The 22,170-nt window shown below is 47.1% G+C and overlaps 1 protein-coding gene across 5 annotated transcripts in view; it reads left to right on the forward strand.

The window, feature by feature from the left end:
- SETD5 (SET domain containing 5) overlaps positions 1–22,170 on the forward strand; it is an 875,459-nt gene that overhangs the window by 419,201 nt on the left and 434,088 nt on the right. For all 5 annotated transcript variants that reach the window (XM_069643234.1, XM_069643237.1, XM_069643236.1 and 2 more), the window contains exon 9: positions 5,887–6,129. In XM_069643234.1, coding sequence (XP_069499335.1) covers positions 5,887–6,129 — 243 coding nt within the window. The remainder of the gene's footprint in view (positions 1–5,886; positions 6,130–22,170) is intronic.

Here is a 22,170-nt window from a genome sequence, read left to right on the forward strand (position 1 = left end):
ACTTGAATGTCAGCATATGCCACACTTAGAATTGTGAACACCAGCCTGCGTAGCATCCAGATAAAAGTGTGAATGTTAGCATGCCCACACCTAGACAGATTTCTAAACACCAGCCTGCGCCGCATCTAGATGGGATTGTGAATGTTGGCATGCCCACACCTGGATGGAATTCTAAACATTGGCCTGCGCTGCATCTAGATAGGATTGTGAAGTGCCACACTTGGACAAAACTGTGAATCTTAGCATGCTAAAGGTCAAGTAACCCAGTAACCAATATACGCTCAAACTCTGCATACTTCTCACTCAAACTCATACAACCATCTCTCACACAGCAAGCCGCACGCACTTCACAACACTGCAACAACACATAAACCGGCGCAACAGCACACGCGGACTGACACCGATCTAATACCGCACCAAAGCTCAGCACCCGGTGTATACCGAGTTGAAGCTGCCAACAGAACCACTCCTCTCACTATCCTACTCCCTCTTCACATTACTAACCCATCCCACCTTATCGTTTACAGATCCACCAGAGCGCTTGGGGACCAATTACGTTGGTGGCGGTGCGCGGTACAAATACCTTTAACATTTAACCCTACAGCTCATATTGACCCCTCTTGAGATACGCCTGGCTGCTCAGTCACTCTACCAACTTGTATAGTACAAGCCTATGCCAAAGCTTGGGTTACCTATTGCCAAGAGGACAAGACTGGGGTAGTCTGCCACAGGGTTACTACATACAATCTTGCCTAACATACTCTACCTGTCGTTAGTGACTAGATTGCGTTTTTGATAGCACTGAACTAGGGCTTCGACATGGACTGTCCTACTTCTGTGGTCAATGTATTGCCATCACAATGAATGTGTCTGCTACGGAAAAGGCAGCATGTGAATAGGTATTTGTTTACATGTCTTGTTGAGATGCTATGATGCAGGCATTGCTTTTTTTCGTGAATACATGCACTAGATAATAGCAAGCTAGCCCAAACCACTCCGGGTGGGTTTGTGGAAGGAACTGGCAGCATTTGTGAATTGGTCATAGTGTGATTTCTATGAACGGACCCTTCACTACCACAGCAACCCTCCTATAGATGTTTTTAATGAAGAAAAACGTTGGTGTTACGTTTCATAGTTCAATACAATTAAGTTGCAGGGTTTACAGGTAGTGGTGTATGGGAACACATAAAATATGTCAATTCTACAGATACCAGATCAACAGTATACTGAATAATTTAACTGCACCCTATCAATAATATGCCTGCCTGATGGTAACATTTTAGATTTTTGTACCTAGTCTCTTATACCGTGCCTGGTATGCTATGCCGCTCCCACACTTACGGTGCACATGTACATAGTTTGTGTGCTGCTTAACAGAATCAAACCTGAACCATTTCTTTTAGCAAATCTTGCACCCTGTCCTGAGCCTACTAGCACTATTGTTGAAATCGCTGGGATTTTTTCATTGACTTTGAATGCGAGTGAGACTCACTCATCTCCTGCATTTACTTTTATCCCTTGATCACGGGGCATTGCGCTGTCTGGGGGACTCGTCTTAAGACCCTTAAGTGCCTATTTGCATGTTGCAATTGCCCATGGAGGTCTGAATAATTTGCAATGTGATTCCTTGAACCTTTCAAATCATGCACTAATTCCACAGCTTTCCTGCAATAGTAGATGGCTCTTCTGGCCTACTAGCCTTTCCCCTGTGGAACATTTTGGGACATCTGAAAGACTTCAAGAGACTGTACCGGCAAGGGCTGGATGTATGACGTTTTTGTACATGGTGCTGGGGCCTTCTAATTAGGCTATGTATTTATGTGCTTAACATCTGTCCCCCCTGCTATGAGTGTGTAACTCCTAGTGGGTTACCTAACTTAGTGGTGTGTATGTATATTTTTGAGGCTTGTGGATCTGCTTAGAATCACTTGGGGTGCAGAGGCCGACATCTAGTGGTAGTTGCAGAGTTTTGCCTGACTTGTTTACGAAATTCAAAAATGCATGTTGACTGGTCGTGTTTGAAATACTATCCCTTGTGACCTGTGCCCATTATCCTTAATATATTGTAAACAGATCTGACACATGTTTCGACCCACACCGGGTCCTTCTCAAGGCAAAACTGTATATTGGATGATAAAAAAAAAACATATAGCATAACATTTCAAAGAAACAAGAAAAAAGAAAAAAACAAATCATATATGCCCCATTGGGTAAGTTGAATACAGGTGCAGTCCACCAAACAACCTGTGTTTATTCTTTCCCATTTAACACCACACACATCAAAATAATATATATAGAGAGATAGGGGTAAAGGGCCAAGTACAACAGAGAAACCCAGGAGAACAAGAAATTATAATATGCAACAAATATAACAATTCATTACCATTGTAGATTATGGTCGTATCTGGAACAAGATTTTGTGGAACCAAGCGACCAAAAAAACACTGATCGGTAAAATAGAGTACCTATTCATCGTTTTTTTTGGTGGCTATCTATTGAACCACAACATTTTGTGATATTGATTCTGGTTGATTGTTAATCCGGAACCTTTTCCTCCCTCCACCCCCTTCCTTTTTTTGGGTCGCTTGGTTCCACAATCTTTTTCTGGATATGATGATACTAATCTACAGGTAATGACCTGTGTTTATTCTTTCCAATTTATTTGCTGGACTGCACCTGTATTCAACTTACCCAATGGGGCATATATGTTTTGGATTTTCTTTGTTTCTTTGAAATGTTATGCTATATGGTTTTCTTGATCATCTAATATACAGTTTTGCCTTGAGAAGGACCTGGTGTGGGCCGAAACGTTTCGGCAGATCTGTTTACAATCTATCATATAAAAATGTTTTTGTGACCCTGAGATTCTGTCTGAATACTACTTATTTCAAATTTACTCTAAGCTTTATATGTTTGTAACTTTGTTCCCAACTCATATTTTGACAACAGCAGTGCACCCCGTATGAGGAGTCAGCTCCCCTTTGTCCTTCTTGAGATTTACTCTGCGTGCCAAACCAGGTTTGGTCCCTTTGTTCGTTTTGTCTCTGGCGGGATTCACGAGTGAAGCCCGCCCCTGGCTCCAGCGCATCTAGCGGGGCAGGAAGCGAGGGAGGTGCTGGGAACTCCCTGTGCTTAGTCTCCTTGGTTACAGGAATGCATCCAAGGGTGATGGGCTGGAGTTCTCCCCTTGGGTTGGTGGGACCAATCGACCCCCAAGACAAGCTCATCTGGAAATTCTCTCGGAGCTGGCTGTAATTAAATTGCTGCTGCAAGAACCGAAGTGCCAGGGAGCGGAACACCAGAATCGAGTGAGTGTCTTTAAGTCGGACCTGAGCTCCAGGAAGATCCTCCGGACTCCCCGGAAGCAAGACTGACCATGCCTGAGCCACCTCAAGAGTGCTGGACCCCTGATGTGAGGAATATCCATAGTGGAATCCGAGAACCACTGTTTTATTTGCGATAACCGCAAGGATCTGAAACCGCGATGTGCTGCTGATTTGAAGTTCGCCCATTGCTGCTGCCGATCTTCCAGTCGTAGTGCAGGAGTCCCCAGACCACCTCCTTCTTGTCCCCACGACCGAGGCCCAGGAACAGGATCTGCAGACCTACACAGGAACAGAAGCCAGCTGAACCAATTTCCTCTAACCAAAGGTACTGTAAACTAAGGGGACTGCCTCTTGTCGTGTAGCCTTGCTAGTTCTCAGACTTGTCTTGGTTGCTGTTGCAGAGTTGCTTGCAGCTTTGCCCCTCACAAGCCTCCCAGCTTGTGGCCCTAGAATAGTGATTCTATTTTTTCTACAAATACTTCTAAAACATTGTGCAAGACTTTTACTTGCAAGAGGTACTTCAGCTCACCTACACTTTTGGTCATTTAACTTTGGCTGGCCCATCTCCCTGAAAGACTCTTCTTACCTCTGACTTTGTGCTGTACCTTTCCTCCAGGAAAGGGTTAATTTACTTTGAATTGGGGGGTTCAAAAGTACTTACCTGCTTCAGAATATTTGTGTAATCTTTATTTTATTCCCAAACCATTTTCTTTGACACCAAACTCGGTAATGCTCTAAATGTACCAGTGATATATTAATGTTCAGTGTCGTAGTTATTTAAGTCACCTCAGGGTGTAGGAACCATCTATGTGCCATCCCAAAAGGGGATTTAGAGAAACTAAGTTTCTTTTGAAGTGTTTTTTGTTTTACTTATATATTGCTCCCTTCTGATGAAGGCTTATTCAACTGTCTGTTAAATTACTAATTGTTTAATCAAGCAACATTGAATATACGAGTTTATTTGAATACTTGTCGCTGTGAACCACCGTGTAAACACCCTACTGCTCATATTGAACTCTCTTGAGATAAGCCTGGCTGTTCAGCCACACTAACAACCTGTGTAGTACAGACATATACCAAATGATGGCTTACCTATAGCCAGGAGGACAAGGTTGGTGTCTGTCAAAGAGTACTGCATGCATTCTTGCCTAACAGTCCCAAATGTGATACCCACCACATACCCCCCACCCCCCGTATGCACTTAATGAGTTATGTTACGATAAGGCTACTTGATGCATTTCACAGAATCTGCATCAATTGCCTTGTGGGGTGGGTATTGAGTGCAGGAGGGACTCGTTTGCGCATATACTTTTACATGCCACAATGCAATTACCTACAGTACTTTTTTCTAATTACTACACCCTTTTCTTGGAGCACATCACGAAACGAAAATCAATCTTGATTCTCTGAAAATGTGGTCAGTTCACATGTAAATGAATCATAACTGTACCCGAGATCTCTGGTTCTAGGCATGTATGAGACAATGAAGATGGCGTAATCTCTGATTCTAGCTGTAGAGGCCTAATAGAATATTGTAGCTTCTTGCCTATGACTTTGCAGGTGAAGAAAAGTTGTCATGACCATATTGGGAAGGTAGAAAACCTCTATGGTGGGTTTGGGACGACTTCTAGAAGTGTGCAACAGTGCACTCGAGTAGCTCTTCTTTGGCTACCATTACACTGGAGGTACTTTTTTTAGAATGCCACTGTAGGAAGAGTTGATGGAAGATAGGGTTTCTTGCTCCTCTTATTTGGCCTGATGCTTGAAAGGCACACTGGGGATTCACTGCAAAATCGGAGTCTGTGTCGGTTCAATATTTTGATGATGTGCATTTAAAATGTTCTCCCATTTTTAGAAAACTTCTTCCATGCTCAAAGGACCAGTTATCGAACAATGAAACCAAGAAACCTAACTGTACATTATAATCTGGGCTCAACATTTACAGCTGCCACTAGCCATTTGCTAGGGATAATTCTCTCGGGGAGTAAGCAATGGTGTGCTGTGAATGTGTAGAATTGAGGTGGCAATTGACTTTTTATAACTCGTTGGTAGCTTCTAATTAAAAATGTTACACCCTGTCATACTAATGGTAAACATGCTTTATTTTTTGTGGTGTCTTGGTGACGCTGGAGGCCAAAGTTTACAACAGTTAAATCCACCTTCTCTTCCAACCTCCTGCCCACTGCTTAGAACTGCTGGCACTCTCCCAGGGTTTGTATTCTGATTTTACACCACACTGGCAAACAGTACAGGCATATTAGTCCTTTGACAAGAATAGAAGGCGACAGAAGACCATATCTGCTCTCGTGGTGTAGGTCCCTCTGAATGACCGTTTAAGGTTTTTAGGTCTCTGGTACTGGAGTCATTTTCATGGAAATGCATGGCCTCGTCTCAATCCTTGGAAACATCTAGACACCTCTTCTAAGGTGGTTTTATTACCCTTCTTCCCTTTAGTATTGTTTTTAAGTGTAGTAGGATTTTGGGATCCTTGGTATGTTATTTAAGGTTCTCAGTAAATTTTGCTGAAATGTTCTTATTAGCACCTTGGTTTTCATTGCAGAACTCTCCTACCGAAACGCTCCCTCTTGATGAGAATACCACGGAAGGCTGGGAGAACCGAATCCGTCTCTGGACGGATCAGTATGAGGAAGCCTTTTCGAACCAGTACAGCACAGACATGCAGAGCCTTCTGGAGCGGCACATCCGAGCATGCAAAGAGTCCATCCGTAAAGCAGCTGCATTGGAAGCTTTCAAGAAGACAGAGCTGATCGCAAGTAACACAGTTGTGGGCTCCCAGATGCAGGTACGGGCAGGGCTGTGCATAGGATGCTGTAAGATGGAAGCCAGGATGGTGAATGATTGCATATTGGCTGTCGCAATATCCAGTTTGTCATCCTGAAATGTTGGATAAAATGCTTTTTGCATTTCAATGTTTTTCAGCTCTAGTAACCATCCTAGTACAGCAGCCTCTCCTTTGGGCTGTCAAGTACACTTCAATTTGCTTTTTCCTCGGTTTAAAGCCCTTGGTGACTGTAGTCAGTGTGGTTGGGAATTCTAGGCAGTTTAAAAGATGCATGTGTGCATGTTGCAATTCTACGACTTGGGTGACTGGCAAGGCTCGACTAAGCAGCCCAAGAGAGGTTCGACACATGGGTGGGTGCTGTTTTGAAGGTTGGAGATAGATTGCTATTGGATAGAGTCTATGTGAGGCCAGCTATAACAGATTCCTTTCGGGTGGTGGTCGCTTTATGCTAGTGGCAGAGGTGTTGAAGTACATCAGGTGTTTCAGTCTGGACTGTGTGCACCAGACCGGACGTGCTTGGCCGTAGTCTTATTCTATTGTGCAAGGATGCTTGGCCATGCCTGCAGCCTGTGTCCACTCTGGTGGTTTGAAAATAGACGTACCGTAGGCTCCGAGATTACTTGGCTCGGGCAATAGATGTCCAGGTCTAGAATTGAGTCCTATACCAAAGGGCGTAGTTTTCACAATGTAGCAGATATCTGCATATCTTAAACAGACGGAGGCCACGCCTAGAACCGAGAATCCTGTACAGTGGGAGAGAGGTCAGGCATCACAATGCACTAGGTTTAATCATACAGTAAGCAAAGATGGAGGCTACACCTGTATTTGGGAATCCTGTATCATGTGCAACAAGCTTCGGTCTACAAATACAGGTCTCATATAACCAATAGGGGATGAGGCTACATATAGATTTGAGCATCCTGCATGGTGGGCGGGGTTGCCTAGGCTTCATAGTGCTGTAGGTTTCAGCCTATAATACAGTAGGTTTACATAGTGTGGCAGGATTTGATTGTTTGCTGAACCTAGATTTGGGTATAACTTAGTAGTGGGAGATTGCTAGTGTTGAGAGGTTCCCTGAGTGAGCGAAGCAGGTTGAGAGTGGCAGTGAATTACTTGATGTGCTTCCGCTACCCTGTGTTTCCCATTTCATTGTTAGTCATCTCTCTTGTGAGTCGGCGCGTGGGGCACGGTGGGAATGTAGCGAGTGTGCCACAGCGACCACTGCTGGTTTGCCTGGATTGCTTGTCCTTTGGGAGTGTTGTGGGTGGGTTGATGGTCGGTCAGATGTTACAACGAAGGCTGCTGGCTTACCAGGAGTATCAGTCGGTGTCGGGAGAAGCCGCTGCGAGAGCTGCCGGCCCATGAGTTGTGATTGATGCGCAGGGATTTAATATTGGCGTATTCACCGGGAGAGCAGTTGATTAAGACTATTGGGAAGAACCTGGTTTTAAGGGCCTTTCTGAATTTCAGGTGGTTTTCAGTGTTGCGAATGTGCAATGGAAGGGAATTCTAAATTGGCGCTTCGACGGAGAGGGAGGAACTGGCAAGTCTAATGGAGCTGTGGGGTGGGGATCACTAGGCGAAATTCAGTGCGAGATCTGAGGTGCCTCGACGGTTGGTAGGGGACAATTTTGACTGAGAAATTCACGGCGGTTGTTGTGTACTGCCTGGTGAGTGATACACATGGCTTTGAAGGTGATGCCTCGGGCAATTGGGAGCCAGTGGCGGACTCTCAGGGTAGGGCTTATGTGTTCCCTGGAGGGCAGATTAATGAGCAGGCGTGCTGCAGCATTTTGGATTATTTGGAGTTAACTTGGTTGAGATGCTGGGGCTAGGTGTAGGCAGTTTGCGCAGTCTAGGCGGGAAAGGATGATGGAGTTGATGGCTGAGAATCGATGTGGATAAGTGAGGTGGGGCAAATCCGCCTGAGGATGCGTAAGTGGAAGAAACAGGTTATGGATACTCTTGGTGTTTGATGAGGGATAAATCTGAGTCAAATTCGCCTCCAAGGTTTTTAATAACGTTAGAGAGTGCAGGTGCTTGTTCTAGTGATTTGGGCCATGGGATTGGTTGGGGGAATGAGTGAAGTTTTCAGCAGACTAGGATTTCAGTTTTCCCCTGGTTGTGGATTAGGTGGTTGGTCGTCATCCAGTGATCAATGTCCGTGTTAGACAAGATTGTATGCATTAGCCTTTTGGGTGTACTACAACAACCCTGACCACCTTGCAATAGGAACCCAACCTTTGGTATAAGCTTGCACTACACAGGTTGGTAGTATGATTGAGCAGCCATGCTTATCTTAAGAGAGGTCAATGTGAGCTATAGGGGAGTTACAGATTCACAGTGCCAAGTATTCAAATAAACTTTTACAATAAACTTTTACACACAAGGTTTCTTGATTATAGGCCTAGCCTTTCCATCCATGGAAGGAGTGCAAAACATGATTCGGCAAATACACCAGTATCAAGCCGGTCTCCAGATAAGCATACGCAAAGCAATGCGATTAGTAGGCATGATGGCATTGTGCATTTATCTAGTCCCACATGCTCATCTGCGCAGGCAATGAATGCAGGAGTGGTTGGCAAAACAATGTTCTCAAGCAAGTAGTCAGTGGGACGATCTAGTGGTTGTTTCACCAACACTGGTACAAAACCTAAGCTGGTGTTTGAAAAAGAACCTGTTAAAGGGAAAACCCTTCCACGATCCCGAGGCGCAAGTGGTTGTCTTGACAGACGCGTCACTTTCCGGATTGGGGGGGGGGGGGGGCCTCATCACCTTCAGCACACTATCTGTGGACACAAGTCACTGCACAGAACCATATCAACCTACTGGAACTATTAGCAGTACTCAAAGCACTTCAGGTGTTCGAGATGCAACTGATGAACTAGTCGGTTCTAATTCTAACAGACAGCACAACTGCCATGTTCTATATCAACAAACGGGGGCACACACTCTTCAAATCTATCCAAGTTGGCACAAAGAATATGGAGGTGGGCACTCAAATTGGGGATATCCCTATCCTCCCAACACTTTCCAGGGGTACTCAACAATCTAGCGGATTCTGTACAGAGATCCCCTACCAGAGGAACAGGAGTGGCAACTACACTCAAGCGTCCTAGACAACATAGTCTCCTAATGAGGCTATCCCACAATACAAAAGAAAACGAGCAATGCCCAGGCTTCGCGTCAAGGTTCCCCCAGCAATACTGCCCTATGGATGAACTGGTCAGGGAAATTTGTTTACGCATCCCGCCACCCCATGCCAACATACTCCCACCCCCCCCCCCCCCAACCCCCCATTGCCTCCCCGCCCGACACCGTTAATGAGAGCAGGGTGGTGAAAAAGATACACAGAGAACCGATGACGCTAGTCCTAGTTGCTCCTATGTGGGCGAGACAACCATGGTATCGGCAGCTGCGCAAACTGGCTATGTGCGATTCCCATCAAACTCCTGTACCTAACCAACCTGTTAACCCAACAGAGGAACGGTACACCCTCAACCACACTCAATGAACTTGGCAGAATGGCTCCTGAAGTCAGAGTTCGGACACCTCAATCTACCACAGCGGTGTATGGATATCCTCAAAGAAGCAAGGCAACCTAACACTAGACACTGTTATTTCGACAAGTGGAAGACATTCATAATTTGGTGCCAGTCCAAACAAACCCCATAGAATGTAGTCCTGCTCAACTATATGCTCCACTTGTTAGACTCTGGCTTAGTGTTCAACTCTATAAAGGTCCACCTGGCGCCTTTATCGGCTACACCACCTCTCAAAGCATGGTATTGTGGTGGAATATTTCAGTCATTATAGCATTAATGGAAGGAGTGTAAAGACTCCCTCCTATTTCAAACCCACCACCAGGTTGGGAATCTCAATGTAGTGTTAGCAAAGCTCATGGGGGTCCCCATTCGAGCCTATGCATAAGTCAAGCTTTAAACACCTGACATACAAAACTGCCGCTTTAGTGGCTAATACTTCCATAAGAAGAGTTAGTGAATTGCAAGCATTGTCAGTGCAGGATCCTTTCTTTATCATTCACGAAGATAAATTGGTTTTACGTACACATCCTAGGTTCTCCCCTAAATTCATTTCTAAATTCCACGTGAACCAATCCATTGAGCTTCCGGCTTTCTTTCAGAAACCAATTGGCTCAGCTGAGGTAAAACTCCACTCTAGATGTGAGGAGAGCGGTTATTTACTATGTAAACAAGACCAGACCGCTTAGAAAAACCGATCAACTGTTTGTCTCCATAGCAACAGGCAGAGAAGGAGACCGCATTTTTCGAAAAATGCCATCTCCAGATGGATAGTAAGATGTATTCAATTGTGCTATTCATTATCAAACAAAACCCTGAATTTTACACCAAGAGCTCACTCCAGTTTTTTTCCTTCGTGGTACCCAAGGTGAATGGAGCCTCCTTCTGAGCCCCCATTCTGTCCAAAATAACTTCAAAAACTCACGCCCGCCCACACCCCCTCGCTCTTGCTTTCTGGTTTTGCCTAACCCATCTCCCACGACCCGATTGGCCCATTCGAAGGGGACATTACTGATAACTCCAGGGCTGCCCTCGCCCAGCAGCCCCATCGGCTAAGGACCCTGAGGCAAAGGACTCCTCCAACGAGGCGGCTCCAGATGGTATCTGCAGGTATCCGCAGGAGAAGCCAGTAGCCTGCCATCATCCACCAACCAAAAAGTAAGTGTGGTAAGAGTGATGACTGAGGCAATTACTTCATGCCAGAAATCCCTTCCACTTCTACTTAAAAAATCTTAAAAGTATCACTGTTACATTGTACTCTCACATATTAAGGTCAAACGATTTTTCGTAGCCTAACAGCATCACAATAGTGAACCCTTCCATCTAGACTGTACTCCCAACATAGAGTGTGCCCTGATAGCGTTACTGTGCCAAAGTTTGAACTTGGGAAGTGTGCCTAATAGAGTAACTGTGCTGGGGTTGAATCTGAAAAGTATGCCTAGTAGCGTCACTTTGCTGGGGTTGAATCTAGAAAGTGTGCCTAATATAATCACTGTGCTTAAGTTTAGTGGATGGAGTGGATAGATCTCTGTATCTCCTATTTCTATGTATATGCTATGTACTTGTATCCCCGTGTTATCTGTATCACATGTTTACCCTATCCATCCTGTCTCTTTATATACGTATGCCGCTATGTGTGCCCCCTGTCCTGCTCTCGTGCTTGGTCGCAGGTGCTTTACTGATAACCACCACATCACACTACTACGCTTACTCAGAACACAGCTATGCTATGACACATTCGGCCTAGCTGTTCTCCTACTAACATGACCCCACAAACACATCATCCTAATAACACAGCTAGCTGAGCACATACCGGCTAGTTTAGGCGTCTCCTCGGGCCTCAGAAGCGGCTATCATGCAACAACCACACCAGCTGCGCACATATCCGGTGCGCCCACGCACAATACGACACTCTCTCTACTGACTTGAACTGCGGTTCCCGAGGGCGTTCAACCTACCAGCGCTTTGAGGCCATACCAATGATGCATAAGGCGCTATATGCAAAGTAACATAACATTAAACAATTATTAATTTAACAGTCTGTTTAAGCATTCTTCAGAAGGGGGCAGTATAATACAGAAATACACTCCAAAATGCACTTGGTTTCTCTAAATCAGCAAGTAACCATTTGGGATGGCACCCAGACACTTCCTACACCCTCTGGTGACTTCAGTAACTAAGACACTATTACAGTAATATACTACTGTTGCCATTATGAATCAGACTTGAGAGTTTATCAAAGAGAGGTTATTGGGACAAAACAAGAGATCGCACAAATATTCTCAAAGCACGCAAGTACTTTTGTAAACCCCCCCCAATTCAAAGTTAGTTGACCCCTTCCTGGAAGTAAGACAAAACACACTAACAGAGGGATGATCAGTCATTCAGGGAGCTGGGCTAAACCAAAGTCAATTGGGCAAAAGTCTAGTTGAGCTGAAGCACTTCTTAGAGGTAGGTAAAAGTCTTGCAAAATGTCTTTAAAAGTCTTTGTAGAAAAAAAGACATTGAAGCAGGGCCACAAGATGTTTAGGCTTGTGAAGTAAAGAAGCTGTCAGCAACTCTACAGAGCAACCACACCGAGTCTCACCAACCGAGAACAAGTGCAGTTACACGAGATAAGTTCTTAGACTGTACAGTACCTTTAGGCTGAGGAAAAGTGCAGCAGATGGCTTCTGTTCCTGTGCAGCTCTGCAGATCCTGGTGTTCCTGGGCCTCAGTTGTGGGGACAAGAGGGAGGACGTGTGGGGACTTCTGCACTGCAATGGGACGGTCAACGGGCGCAACCGGCAATCTTAAAAAAAAAAAAAAAAAAAAAAAATGGCACTTCGGTGTTTCAGCTCCTCGCGTCTATTGCACATAGCAACATCGCGGTTCCTGGCTGTCGAGATGGGCTTTCCTTGCATCTGGAGTCCTGCACTCTGTGGTGGCTCTGTCAATCCTGCTTCCTGGGAGTGCAGAGGATCTTCCTGGAACTCGTGCCCAGCTTAAAAGCAACGCACACGATCTGGTGTTACTCTCCCTGGCTAATCATGTTCCAGCAACATCTGCAGTGGAATTTCAGTCAGATCCGAGAGGATATCCAGGTGGCTTACTTTGGAGTTGATTGGTCCCATCCACTCAAGGGGAGAAGTCGTCCTTGCAGGGCTTCTCTAGTCGAAACGAAACTGGAGTTTCAGCACAGCAGCACGGCTTCACCGGGCAAACCAACAGTCCAGGAGTTGCAGCAGGTGTCCTCTTCAAGTTGTTCTTTGGATTCCTTTTTCCAGTGGTGGACTCTACCTTCCAAGCCAAAAAGCCTCGCCTTTTATGCCGGTTTCTCCCATTCATTCCAGCCTAACTGTCAGTCACCCAGCAGGGTGGCTGTCCTTGCTGGACAGCCAGCTGGCTAATCACCTAAGAGTGCATTCCTGTCTCCGAGGAGACTAAGCACAGGGAGTTTGTGGCACCTCCCTCGCTTCCTGCCCCCGCCTGGAGCCAGAGGCGGACTTCACTCGTTAATCCTGCCAAAGGCAAAACTTACAAATGGACCAAACCTGGTTTGGCTTGTAGAGTAATTCTCAAGAATAACCTTTCCACAAAGAAATGGCGAAAAAAGACGGAGCCATTTTGAGAAAAATGGCACCCTTGGGTGCTTTACTGCAGTTGCGAACAAATGCACACCACAGTAGTTAAAAGTAAACCACTGCCACCAGCCATTCATCGAGGAAAGGGTAACCTAAAAATATACTCAGTAACCCCTCCAGAACCCTATTGTAAGATAGTGTGTGCTGTTTCTAGAAAGTTACACCTGTAAGTAAAGCCAATTTCACTTTACTGCTCTTTAAAACAGTAGTTTATCCCAGACATGGTATTAAAACCTTTGGGAAATCTGAAAGACTGCACTGAAGGTGCTGGGTGACACAATGTAAAAGATGATGCATATGTAGTTTGTCAGACTCCACAACCAAAAGAAACACTGTTCAAAATCACATTAGAATACATGAGAGAGTGGGGGGAAAAAGGGTCTCGCTCTAGCCAGGTAAAGAAATCAAGTCCTCGAAATCCTGCGAAGTTGCTGGGGGTCTCTAAGGTAGAGGGGAATTGGCAAATTTCTGAAAATTCTCCCTGGCAGTCCGAGAGGCATGATGACGGGTCCGGGCTGGCAGAGCCTTCGGAGTTTGGGATTTTTAGTATGATAATCACCTGCATAGTTGTAGCAGGTAAGGTTGTACGAGCGGATGATTGCGGGCATGGGTGGATTAGTGGTCAAGTGGATTCTCCTTGGGGACTCCTTTACAAACTGGGCGTGATTTGGTTGTGACCTGGTCTAGACAAATGATTTGCGACCGGTTATAGATAAAGGAGATCCACGAAAGGACTGTGCTTGCGATTTATAGTGTTTGTAGTCTGGCTAATAGTCGAGTGATCGACGGTATCGGAGGCCGCGGACAGATCTAACAGGATGACAACCGCAGAGCCGTCTGTGTCGGCTGTTCTTTTTAGGTCGTCCCAGATGGAGACTAGCAGGGATTCTGTTCCCCCTTAGTGGTCTGAAACCTCATTGGTCTGGGTCTAGCAGGTTGTTGGCTTCGGCAAATTGGCCAAGCTCTGTGTAAGCCGCGCAGTCAATTTTGCAATGAAACACATATTGGACATTGGTCTATAGTTTTGGGGGAGGAGTGGGTCAAAGGCTGGTTTTTGAGAAAGGGTTTGGTTTAGCATGTTTTTCAGGCTTTTGGGAAGGATCCTGATGTAAGTGATTAAGGACTGTGCGTGCGACGTTACCTGCACAGATGGAGGTTAGTATTTTTTTGAGCATTGATGGTGGGCACGGGTCTTCAGGTGAGCCTGATGGGCGGCTAACTGCTACAAGCGAGAGGAATTCTTGGTGTGTGATGGGGGGAAAAGCCAAAAGAAGCATTTGAGTGTGGGGGGGGCGGGGGGGGGGTTTGGCTGGGTGCTGTGGACGGGTGGGTGGTGGCGGTAGGATTTTAAGTTTGATGGCAGCATTGTAGAAGTGGTGTGAGGATGTCTCATAAGGCTTGAGAGCTCGGAATAGACAGCCGAGACCATGAGGGAGATTTGAATTCTGCTATGATTTTGAGTTTCGCGCTCTGAAACACTTGTGTACCAGCGCGATATAAATAAAATATCATCTCATGTAGTTCCTTACTTGGGTTGCAAGCATTTTGGATTCGATTCTCGTAGAAAAATGTCCTGCTTTTTCTGATTTCCAATCTGTAAATTCTGGTTGTTCTCACTAGGGCGGTTCTGTTTTGAGCGAAGGGATCGGCTCTCCAGGCATGTTCCAGATGGTGCTTCAGAGTTTTGAGATTGGGGGTGAACCACCTTAGTGTTGGTCCAGATCTCTGCGCAGTACATTTTGACGGGTTGTGTGGTTTGAGGGCATTCGTAAGCCAGAGGTCGAAGCATTCTATTGCTGGAGGTCCTTCTGCGAGGAAGAGTGAGTTGAGAGAATTCAAGATCTAAGGTGATTACCACTTTGTTCTATAGTGGGAACGCTAAGGGGGCTTTCGTTGTTGGACGTTGTTGGGTGTTGGCTGCTGACTAGTGTTGAGTGGTATGGTGAAACAAAGTGCTGAGTTGTCCGTCCATGATGGGTGGGTAGATTTGTTTGCAGTGCTGAATATTTAGTCAAGGGCGTGGCCTCCCGTGGGAGTGGAGGTGTAGTGTTTCAGATTGAGTGGATCTAGGCTGTCTGTGAATGCCCTGGTCATACGGTTTGATGGGGAGTCGAACCTGATGGGGAGAATTCTCAGAAATGTGCGAATCCCTTCTACCTTAGAGACCCTCAGAAACTTTGCTAGATTTTGAGGACTTGATTATTTTTTTTTTAACCTGGAGATAGTGAGACTCATGTATTTTGATGCAAGTTAATTTACGGTTTCTTTTTGGTTAAGGAGTCTAACCAACTCCATAGGCATCTTTTACAATTCACACTGCACCTTCAGTGCAGTGGCACAGAGAAGTCTTTCATATTTCCAAAGGTTTAAATGCTTTCTCTGGTATCAACTACTGATTCCCAGAACAGTGGAGTGAAATTGACTTCACTTAGTCTTGTAAAATTCTAGACCCAGCAAACCCTATCTTATCATAGAGTGCTGGAGGGGTTTCTTAGTAGCCCCTTTGTCTAGTTACTCATGTAGCATTCACATGTTACCCTTTCCTCTCAGAATGGCTTGTGGCAGTGGTTTTGCAATGAACTGCCATGATTTACCCCGACCGTGAACTGTTTGCAGCTCCGGTAACGTTAAATCGCTGGAGCCATGTTTTTCAAAATGGCGCCTGAGCCTCCTTTGTTAAAATGGTCCCCAGTCTTCTTTTTTTGCCATTGCTTTGTGAAAAGGTCCTTCTTGAGTTTTTCTCTGCGCGCCAAACCAGGTTTGGTCTTTTGCAGGCTTCAGGAGTGAATCCCGCCTCTGGCTCCAGAGTGTCTGGGGTAGGCAGGAAGTGTGGGAGGTGCCCAAAACTCCCTGTGTTTAATCTCCTAGGAGACCCAAATGCACTCTGATGATTGGCTGGCTGACTGTCCGGCAAGGACAGCCACCCTGCTGGGTGAGTGGCAGCTAGGCCAGAATTAATGGTAGAGAACAATGAAAGACTAGTGTGTTCTGAATGCCAACAGTAAGGTATTAATGTCCCCAGCACCCTTGTTACTGAAGTCACCTGTGGGTGTAGGTGGTCTGTGGGCCATCCCAAAAGGGCCTTGTCTGATCCAGAAACTCAGTGTACAGTATTGAAGTATATTTGTGTTAATATTCTATTTGCTCCTTTCTGAAGAAGGCTTTATAACTGACTGATACACTCAAGGTTCCTTGCATAAACACTTAATGTAAGATTATTTGAATACCTGTAACTTTGAATTTCTCCAGCATTGGATCTTTCATGGATTCACATGCTTAGAATATTCCCCGTCGACAGACTGGGAACCCTCGGTAAGCTTATAAAGCCGTTTCCCGTAGGAAAACGTTCGACACTTTCGTGTCCTATCTGTCGTTTTGGGCCGCGCACGCATGCCCCACTAGGATGTAGCGGTATAAATGCCCCACCCCTGCGGCTCCCTTCAGATTTCAAACGTCTCCAAAGTAGTGGGAGCACCTCGTGTAGTCTACTATTTTGTCTAGTTTGTGCTGTTGCAGTTTTCTCCTGATGTCAGGAAAAGCGCTATTCCGCCCGTGTGCTAAGTGCGGGTTGAAGGTGTACGAGGGGGACGGACATATGGATTGCCTATATTGTCTACACCCTCGTCATTCGGCAGAGAAGTGCGACATATGTAAGGGCTTCTCCCAGAAGACTCTTAAAGATCGGAGTCGAAGACTCGTGGCATGGTTAAACGACGGAGCGGGGGCATACGCGACGACTGTCAAAATCTTCAGGGGCCCTGCGCCGCTCGACATCGAAATCGCGACCGGCGGAGAGGGAATCCTCGGGAGGCCATTCCAAGGACTCTTCGTCGAAGAAAGCATTGTCATCCTCATCTTCAACGAAGAAAGACAGAAAAGAAAAATCTAAATTCTCCTCGGGCGATAGTCATAGATCGACCTCGGGTCGAGATGCAGAAAAACGCAGGTCGAGTTCGGAAAAGGCGGGAACGCCTCATAGGCCTGCACGGCCACCACTTTCGTCGACTACTTCTCTGCTGCTGACGCAGTTGGCCTCAACCGTTCCTGGACCGCAGACGACGTCGATGACGGAGCCGACTATCGCTTCGTCGACGGAGATCCTGCGAGAGGCCTGGCGTCCAGAGGTATAAGACACAGTTTTGCCGGAGACACTTCTGCAGCAAGAGGCCTTGTCGGTGTCCTCGGGAGACGAGGATGTGAGAATAGCTGGCCCTGCAGACCTAGGGTTACAAGGGGTTACCAGGCCTCTCTCCGGGAGCATTCCGGGTTCTACCCCCCTGCTCAATCCACAGTCACTTTTGTCGCTGGAAGTCTTTGTTGCAAACGTTGCTGAAGACAATGGATGACAGACTACCTCGAACAACTCCGGCTAGGTCGGCCATCGACAACCCGGGCCTGTCTCGTCAGCCACCAGCATCAACCCCCGCGGCAGTGCCACCGGATGCAAACCTCTCGGCTCCACGCCACGAGGAAGGGGAGCTGATGGATTCGGACTCGGACAGCAGTGCCTCGTCAGTTGTCTCCCTTTCCCCCTCCAGGGATCCAACCTGGGAGTCCGAAGCAGAATTGGAAACCCTGAGACGCCTGGCTCAGCCGTCTCCCCCAGACGATATTGGGTCATTTCACACCATGATGGCCAGGGCTTGTACAGAATTCGGGCTGGCCCAGGAAGAGGAGAAAAAGGACTGTTTTCTTTTCGACCACATGGGGAAAAGGTCTGTCTTCAGTACCCATCCTGGATCATGTGTGGAAGGAGGGATTGCAGACCATGCACCACCCTTTCTCAGAACCAGCGATAAAGGGTCGTCTAGAGAAAAAATTTAAGGCCCCAGATTCTACCCCAAGTGCCTTTCCTCTCAACCAACTCCTGACTCAGTGGTATTGCCGGCAAGGAAGGCGAGGGCCCAGCACAAATGCACGACTCCCCCGGAAAGTGATGCCAGACGACAGGATGCTTTTGGCAAAAAAGTGCTGTCGGTTGGTGCTACCACAGTGAAAGCGGCCAATTCTCTAGCCATAGTAGCCAGATACGACAGGGAGATGTGGCACCGGCTGGCTCCTATGCTGAAGCATCTTCCGGATGAACATCGACAAGCGGCTATGTTGCTGGTCAGGGAAAGTGAAGAGGCTTCCAATCATGCCATAAACATCGCAGTGGACCTCGCGGATTCGGGGTTTAAGCAGGTGAATAACGGTGTGGTTCTCCGACGACAGGCATGGCTGAAATGCACCAACTTCTGACCGGAGGTGCAGTACAAGGTACTGGCTATGCCTTTTGAAGGAGACCTCATCGGCGAGAAGGTAGACGAAGCCCTGAAGGGCATGAAAGAGGACTTGAACTTTCCGGTCTTTTCGTCCCTTCAGGGGAGCATCGGGAAATTACAGATTCTCAAAATCGAGGGACAGATCCTTCAGTAGGCCAGCATATCCCTCTCAGGGATACCGACGGGCTTCTCAAGCGGCTAAACGTCGCCGGGACTACCAGGCCCCCAAGAAGAGAGCAGGTTACTCGTCGACGAGGGATAAGCAGACCAAGGACCAGCAATGACGGGCATCAGAACGTTCTGAGAGTCAGGGTATCATGCTACATCAACGAATGGGAGCAAATGACAACGGATCAATGGATTTTGGACACTGTGAGATACGGACATTCCCTGCAATTCAAAAGCAACCCTCCGCACATTCCACCGGCGTTTGTAGCTCAATCCCATCTGAGCGTGTTGCAGCAGGAAGTAGCACTTATGCTACAAAAAGGTGCTATAGAATTGGTTCCGTCGTCACAAAGGGGTCAAGGGGTTTATTCCCAATACTTTGTGGTGACCAAGCCAAACAAAGGGGCGTCACATCCTAGACCTGCGCGATCTAAGCAAATCGTTGAAAAGCATAAAGTTTAAGATGCTCGCGCTCCATGAAGTGATCCGGTCAGTTTGGCGTCTCTGGACCTGCAGGACGCGTACTTCCACATACTGATGTGTCGGCGACACAAGAAGTTCCTAAGGTTGGTGGTAGGGCGGACTCACTACCAGTTCACAGTACTTCCCTTTGGACTGAAATCTTCTCCCAGAACGTTCACGAAATGTTTGGCCCCGGTGGCAGCCTGGCTGAGAAGGCAAGGCCATCATGTATACCCGTATCTCCATGACTCGTTGGTGAGGGGGTCCTCCCCTATGTCGACTCACAAAAGTTTGCAGGCCACCATGAACCTCTTACAACGGTTGGGGTTAGCGATAAACTTCGAGAAATCATTGTTAACGCTGTCGAGAAGCTTGGTGTTCCTGGGCGCACAGTTCGAGACCCAGTCGGGGTTAGTGAGGCCATCCCTCGACAGGATCGCCAAACTCAGTCGATTGGCAGGTCAGTTGAAAATCAATACCAGACTGTCAGTGAGAAAATATACGTCCATCCTGGGCGCTATGGCGTCTTGCATTCCTCTGGTGGGCAACTGCCGCCATTTCGAGGCCAGTGCAAGAGTTTCTGGTGGACCGGTGGACGCAGGCTCAAGGGCTCTGGTCAGACAAACTGACCGCCAACGACGACAAGCTGCTACTAGCTCTTCAGTGGTGGAAAAGCTTCCAGAATCTATCCAAAGGCGTATCCCTACAGGAGCCGGAGTTTCGGTTAACCATAGTGACAGACACGTCCCTAACAGGCTGGGGGGCACACATGGGCACTCTGCAAACACAAGGTCGTTGGTCTCAGAGGGAATCTCTCCTGCACATCAAATTTCTGGTACTGAGAGCAGTGCGCTGGGCCTTGAGGGCGTTCCTGCCTCACATCAGAGGGTCCACAGTGAGAGTTTTGACGGACAACACCACAGCGATGTTTTACTTGAGGAAGCAAGGCGGCACACGATCCAGAACCCTTTCCATCGAGGCTCAGGTGTGGCACTGGGCTCTGAAACACGATATATCCATCGTAGCTCATCACCTTCCAGGAGTTAGGAACGAACAGGCTGACTCGCTCAGCAGAAATATGGACCAGATTCACGAGTGACAAATTGACACCGGTCCATTGTCGAAGGTCTTCGAGAAATGGGGACGGCCTCCGCTGGATCTCTTCGCTACGAAGAGGAACAAGAAGTGCGAGATGTATGCCAGCAGGTGGCCACAGGAAGGTTCGCTGGGGGAAGCGTTCTCCTTCCCGTGGACGGAGAAGTTCCTCTACGCCTTCCCTCTGTTTCCTCTGATACGGAGAACTCTGCAGTGGATACGCAGGTACAGGTGCCGGGTCATCCTGGTGGCACTGTGTTGGTCGAGGCAGCCGTGGTTTTCGGACCTGCTTCACCTGTCAGCGGATCATCCGATAACGTTCCCAAGGGTTCCCAACCTCCTGTCCCGGGACGAGTTAAGTGTGGCATCACAATCCAGACAGTCTCAATCTCATAGCTTGGCTCCTGACTTTTCAGAATTTGGTGCCTTGAACATTTCCTCGGACTGTCGGAGCATCTTACAAGCTGCGCGAGCCCCTTCCACCAACAAGTCCTACAGGTGTAAGTGGAGAAGATTCTGTGCGTGGTGTCAATTCTGTGCGTGGTGTCACGGACAGACGGGAGTGCAACCTCTGAGGGTTACTCCAACAGCTTCTGCCGTATCTGCTACACCTAGCAAAAAACGGATTGTCCTTTTCATCACTAAAGGTTCACCTGGCGGCCATCTCTAGGTTCACGAGAAGAAGGAAATAGTCTCCCTTGTTTAGCGACATGTTAGTGAAACACTTACATGAGAGGTTTGTTCCGGACATGCCCTCCGGTTTAACATTTTCCACCAACGCGGAGCCTGAATATAGTGCTAGCAGGGTTAATTAAACCACCCTTTGAGCCAATGGCCACGTCGTCGAAGTTCTTGTCATGGAAAGTGGCCTTTCTAATGGCTATAACATCAGCTAGACGGATCTCGGAGTTGCAAGCATTGGTCATAGACCCTCCGTACATAAGATCTTTTAAGGACAGTGATTCTGTCAACAAGTCCTGGTTTCATCCCAAAAGTTTTTACAACTTATCATAAGCACTCATCCATTGTCCTGCCCACCTTCTTCGCGACCCCCTCATCGGCTGCGGAAAAGGTCCTACATACCTTGGATGTTAAACCGCTACAAGGACGTCCGATAGCTCATTCCACCAGGGCGACTTTGACGTCGTCGTTGACGGCGTTGTGGGCAGCATGGTTAGTGCCTCACATATTTACCCGCCACTACTGCCTCGAACGACAGCATGCGGACGAAACACAAATGGGAAGAGCAGTCTTGTGCCATCTATTTCAATAAGGTAAGCCCTTTTTCAAGAAGGGTCTATGCTTATTTGGACATGTGTATGTGTATATATATATATATATATATATATATATATATATATGTGTGTGTGTATATATATATTTCTGAGGCTTGTGGAATCTGCTTAGATCACATGCTGTGCATTGGCCGACATCTAGTGGAAGCTGCGGAGTATTACAGTTTGTTTTTCGAAACTCGAAAATGGGCGTCGACACAGGCGTGCCAGTAATACTATCCCTAGTGTGACGTCCACTGTACCCAAGATCCCTCACGCGTCTGGGATCCTCAGATTGTTTTTTTCCGCCATACTGGTCGGAAGCATCTTGCGGAGTCCCCTGGCCTTAGCCATACTTTTGCTAATTATAGAAGTTTAAAATTATTTATTGACATCCTTCCCCACCCCAACGTCGACCCTCGACGACGGCTGGAGAAGACATCGACCGTCGGCTGCTGCACGACGGATCTGGGCCTCGGAAGGCCGCTGGCCTCGGCCCGGGCCTAGTAGGCCGCTGGCCTCGGCCCTGCAAGTAGGGAGAGTGGGGGGTGGTACATACTCTTCACTCTTGGTATATAGGTACACCTTATATATTTCCTACACTTACCAGCCC

This window comes from Ambystoma mexicanum, chromosome 2p (genome assembly GCF_040938575.1).
Source record: "Ambystoma mexicanum isolate Mex_15411 chromosome 2p, UKY_AmexF1_1, whole genome shotgun sequence".
Lineage (NCBI taxonomy): Eukaryota > Metazoa > Chordata > Amphibia > Caudata > Ambystomatidae > Ambystoma > Ambystoma mexicanum.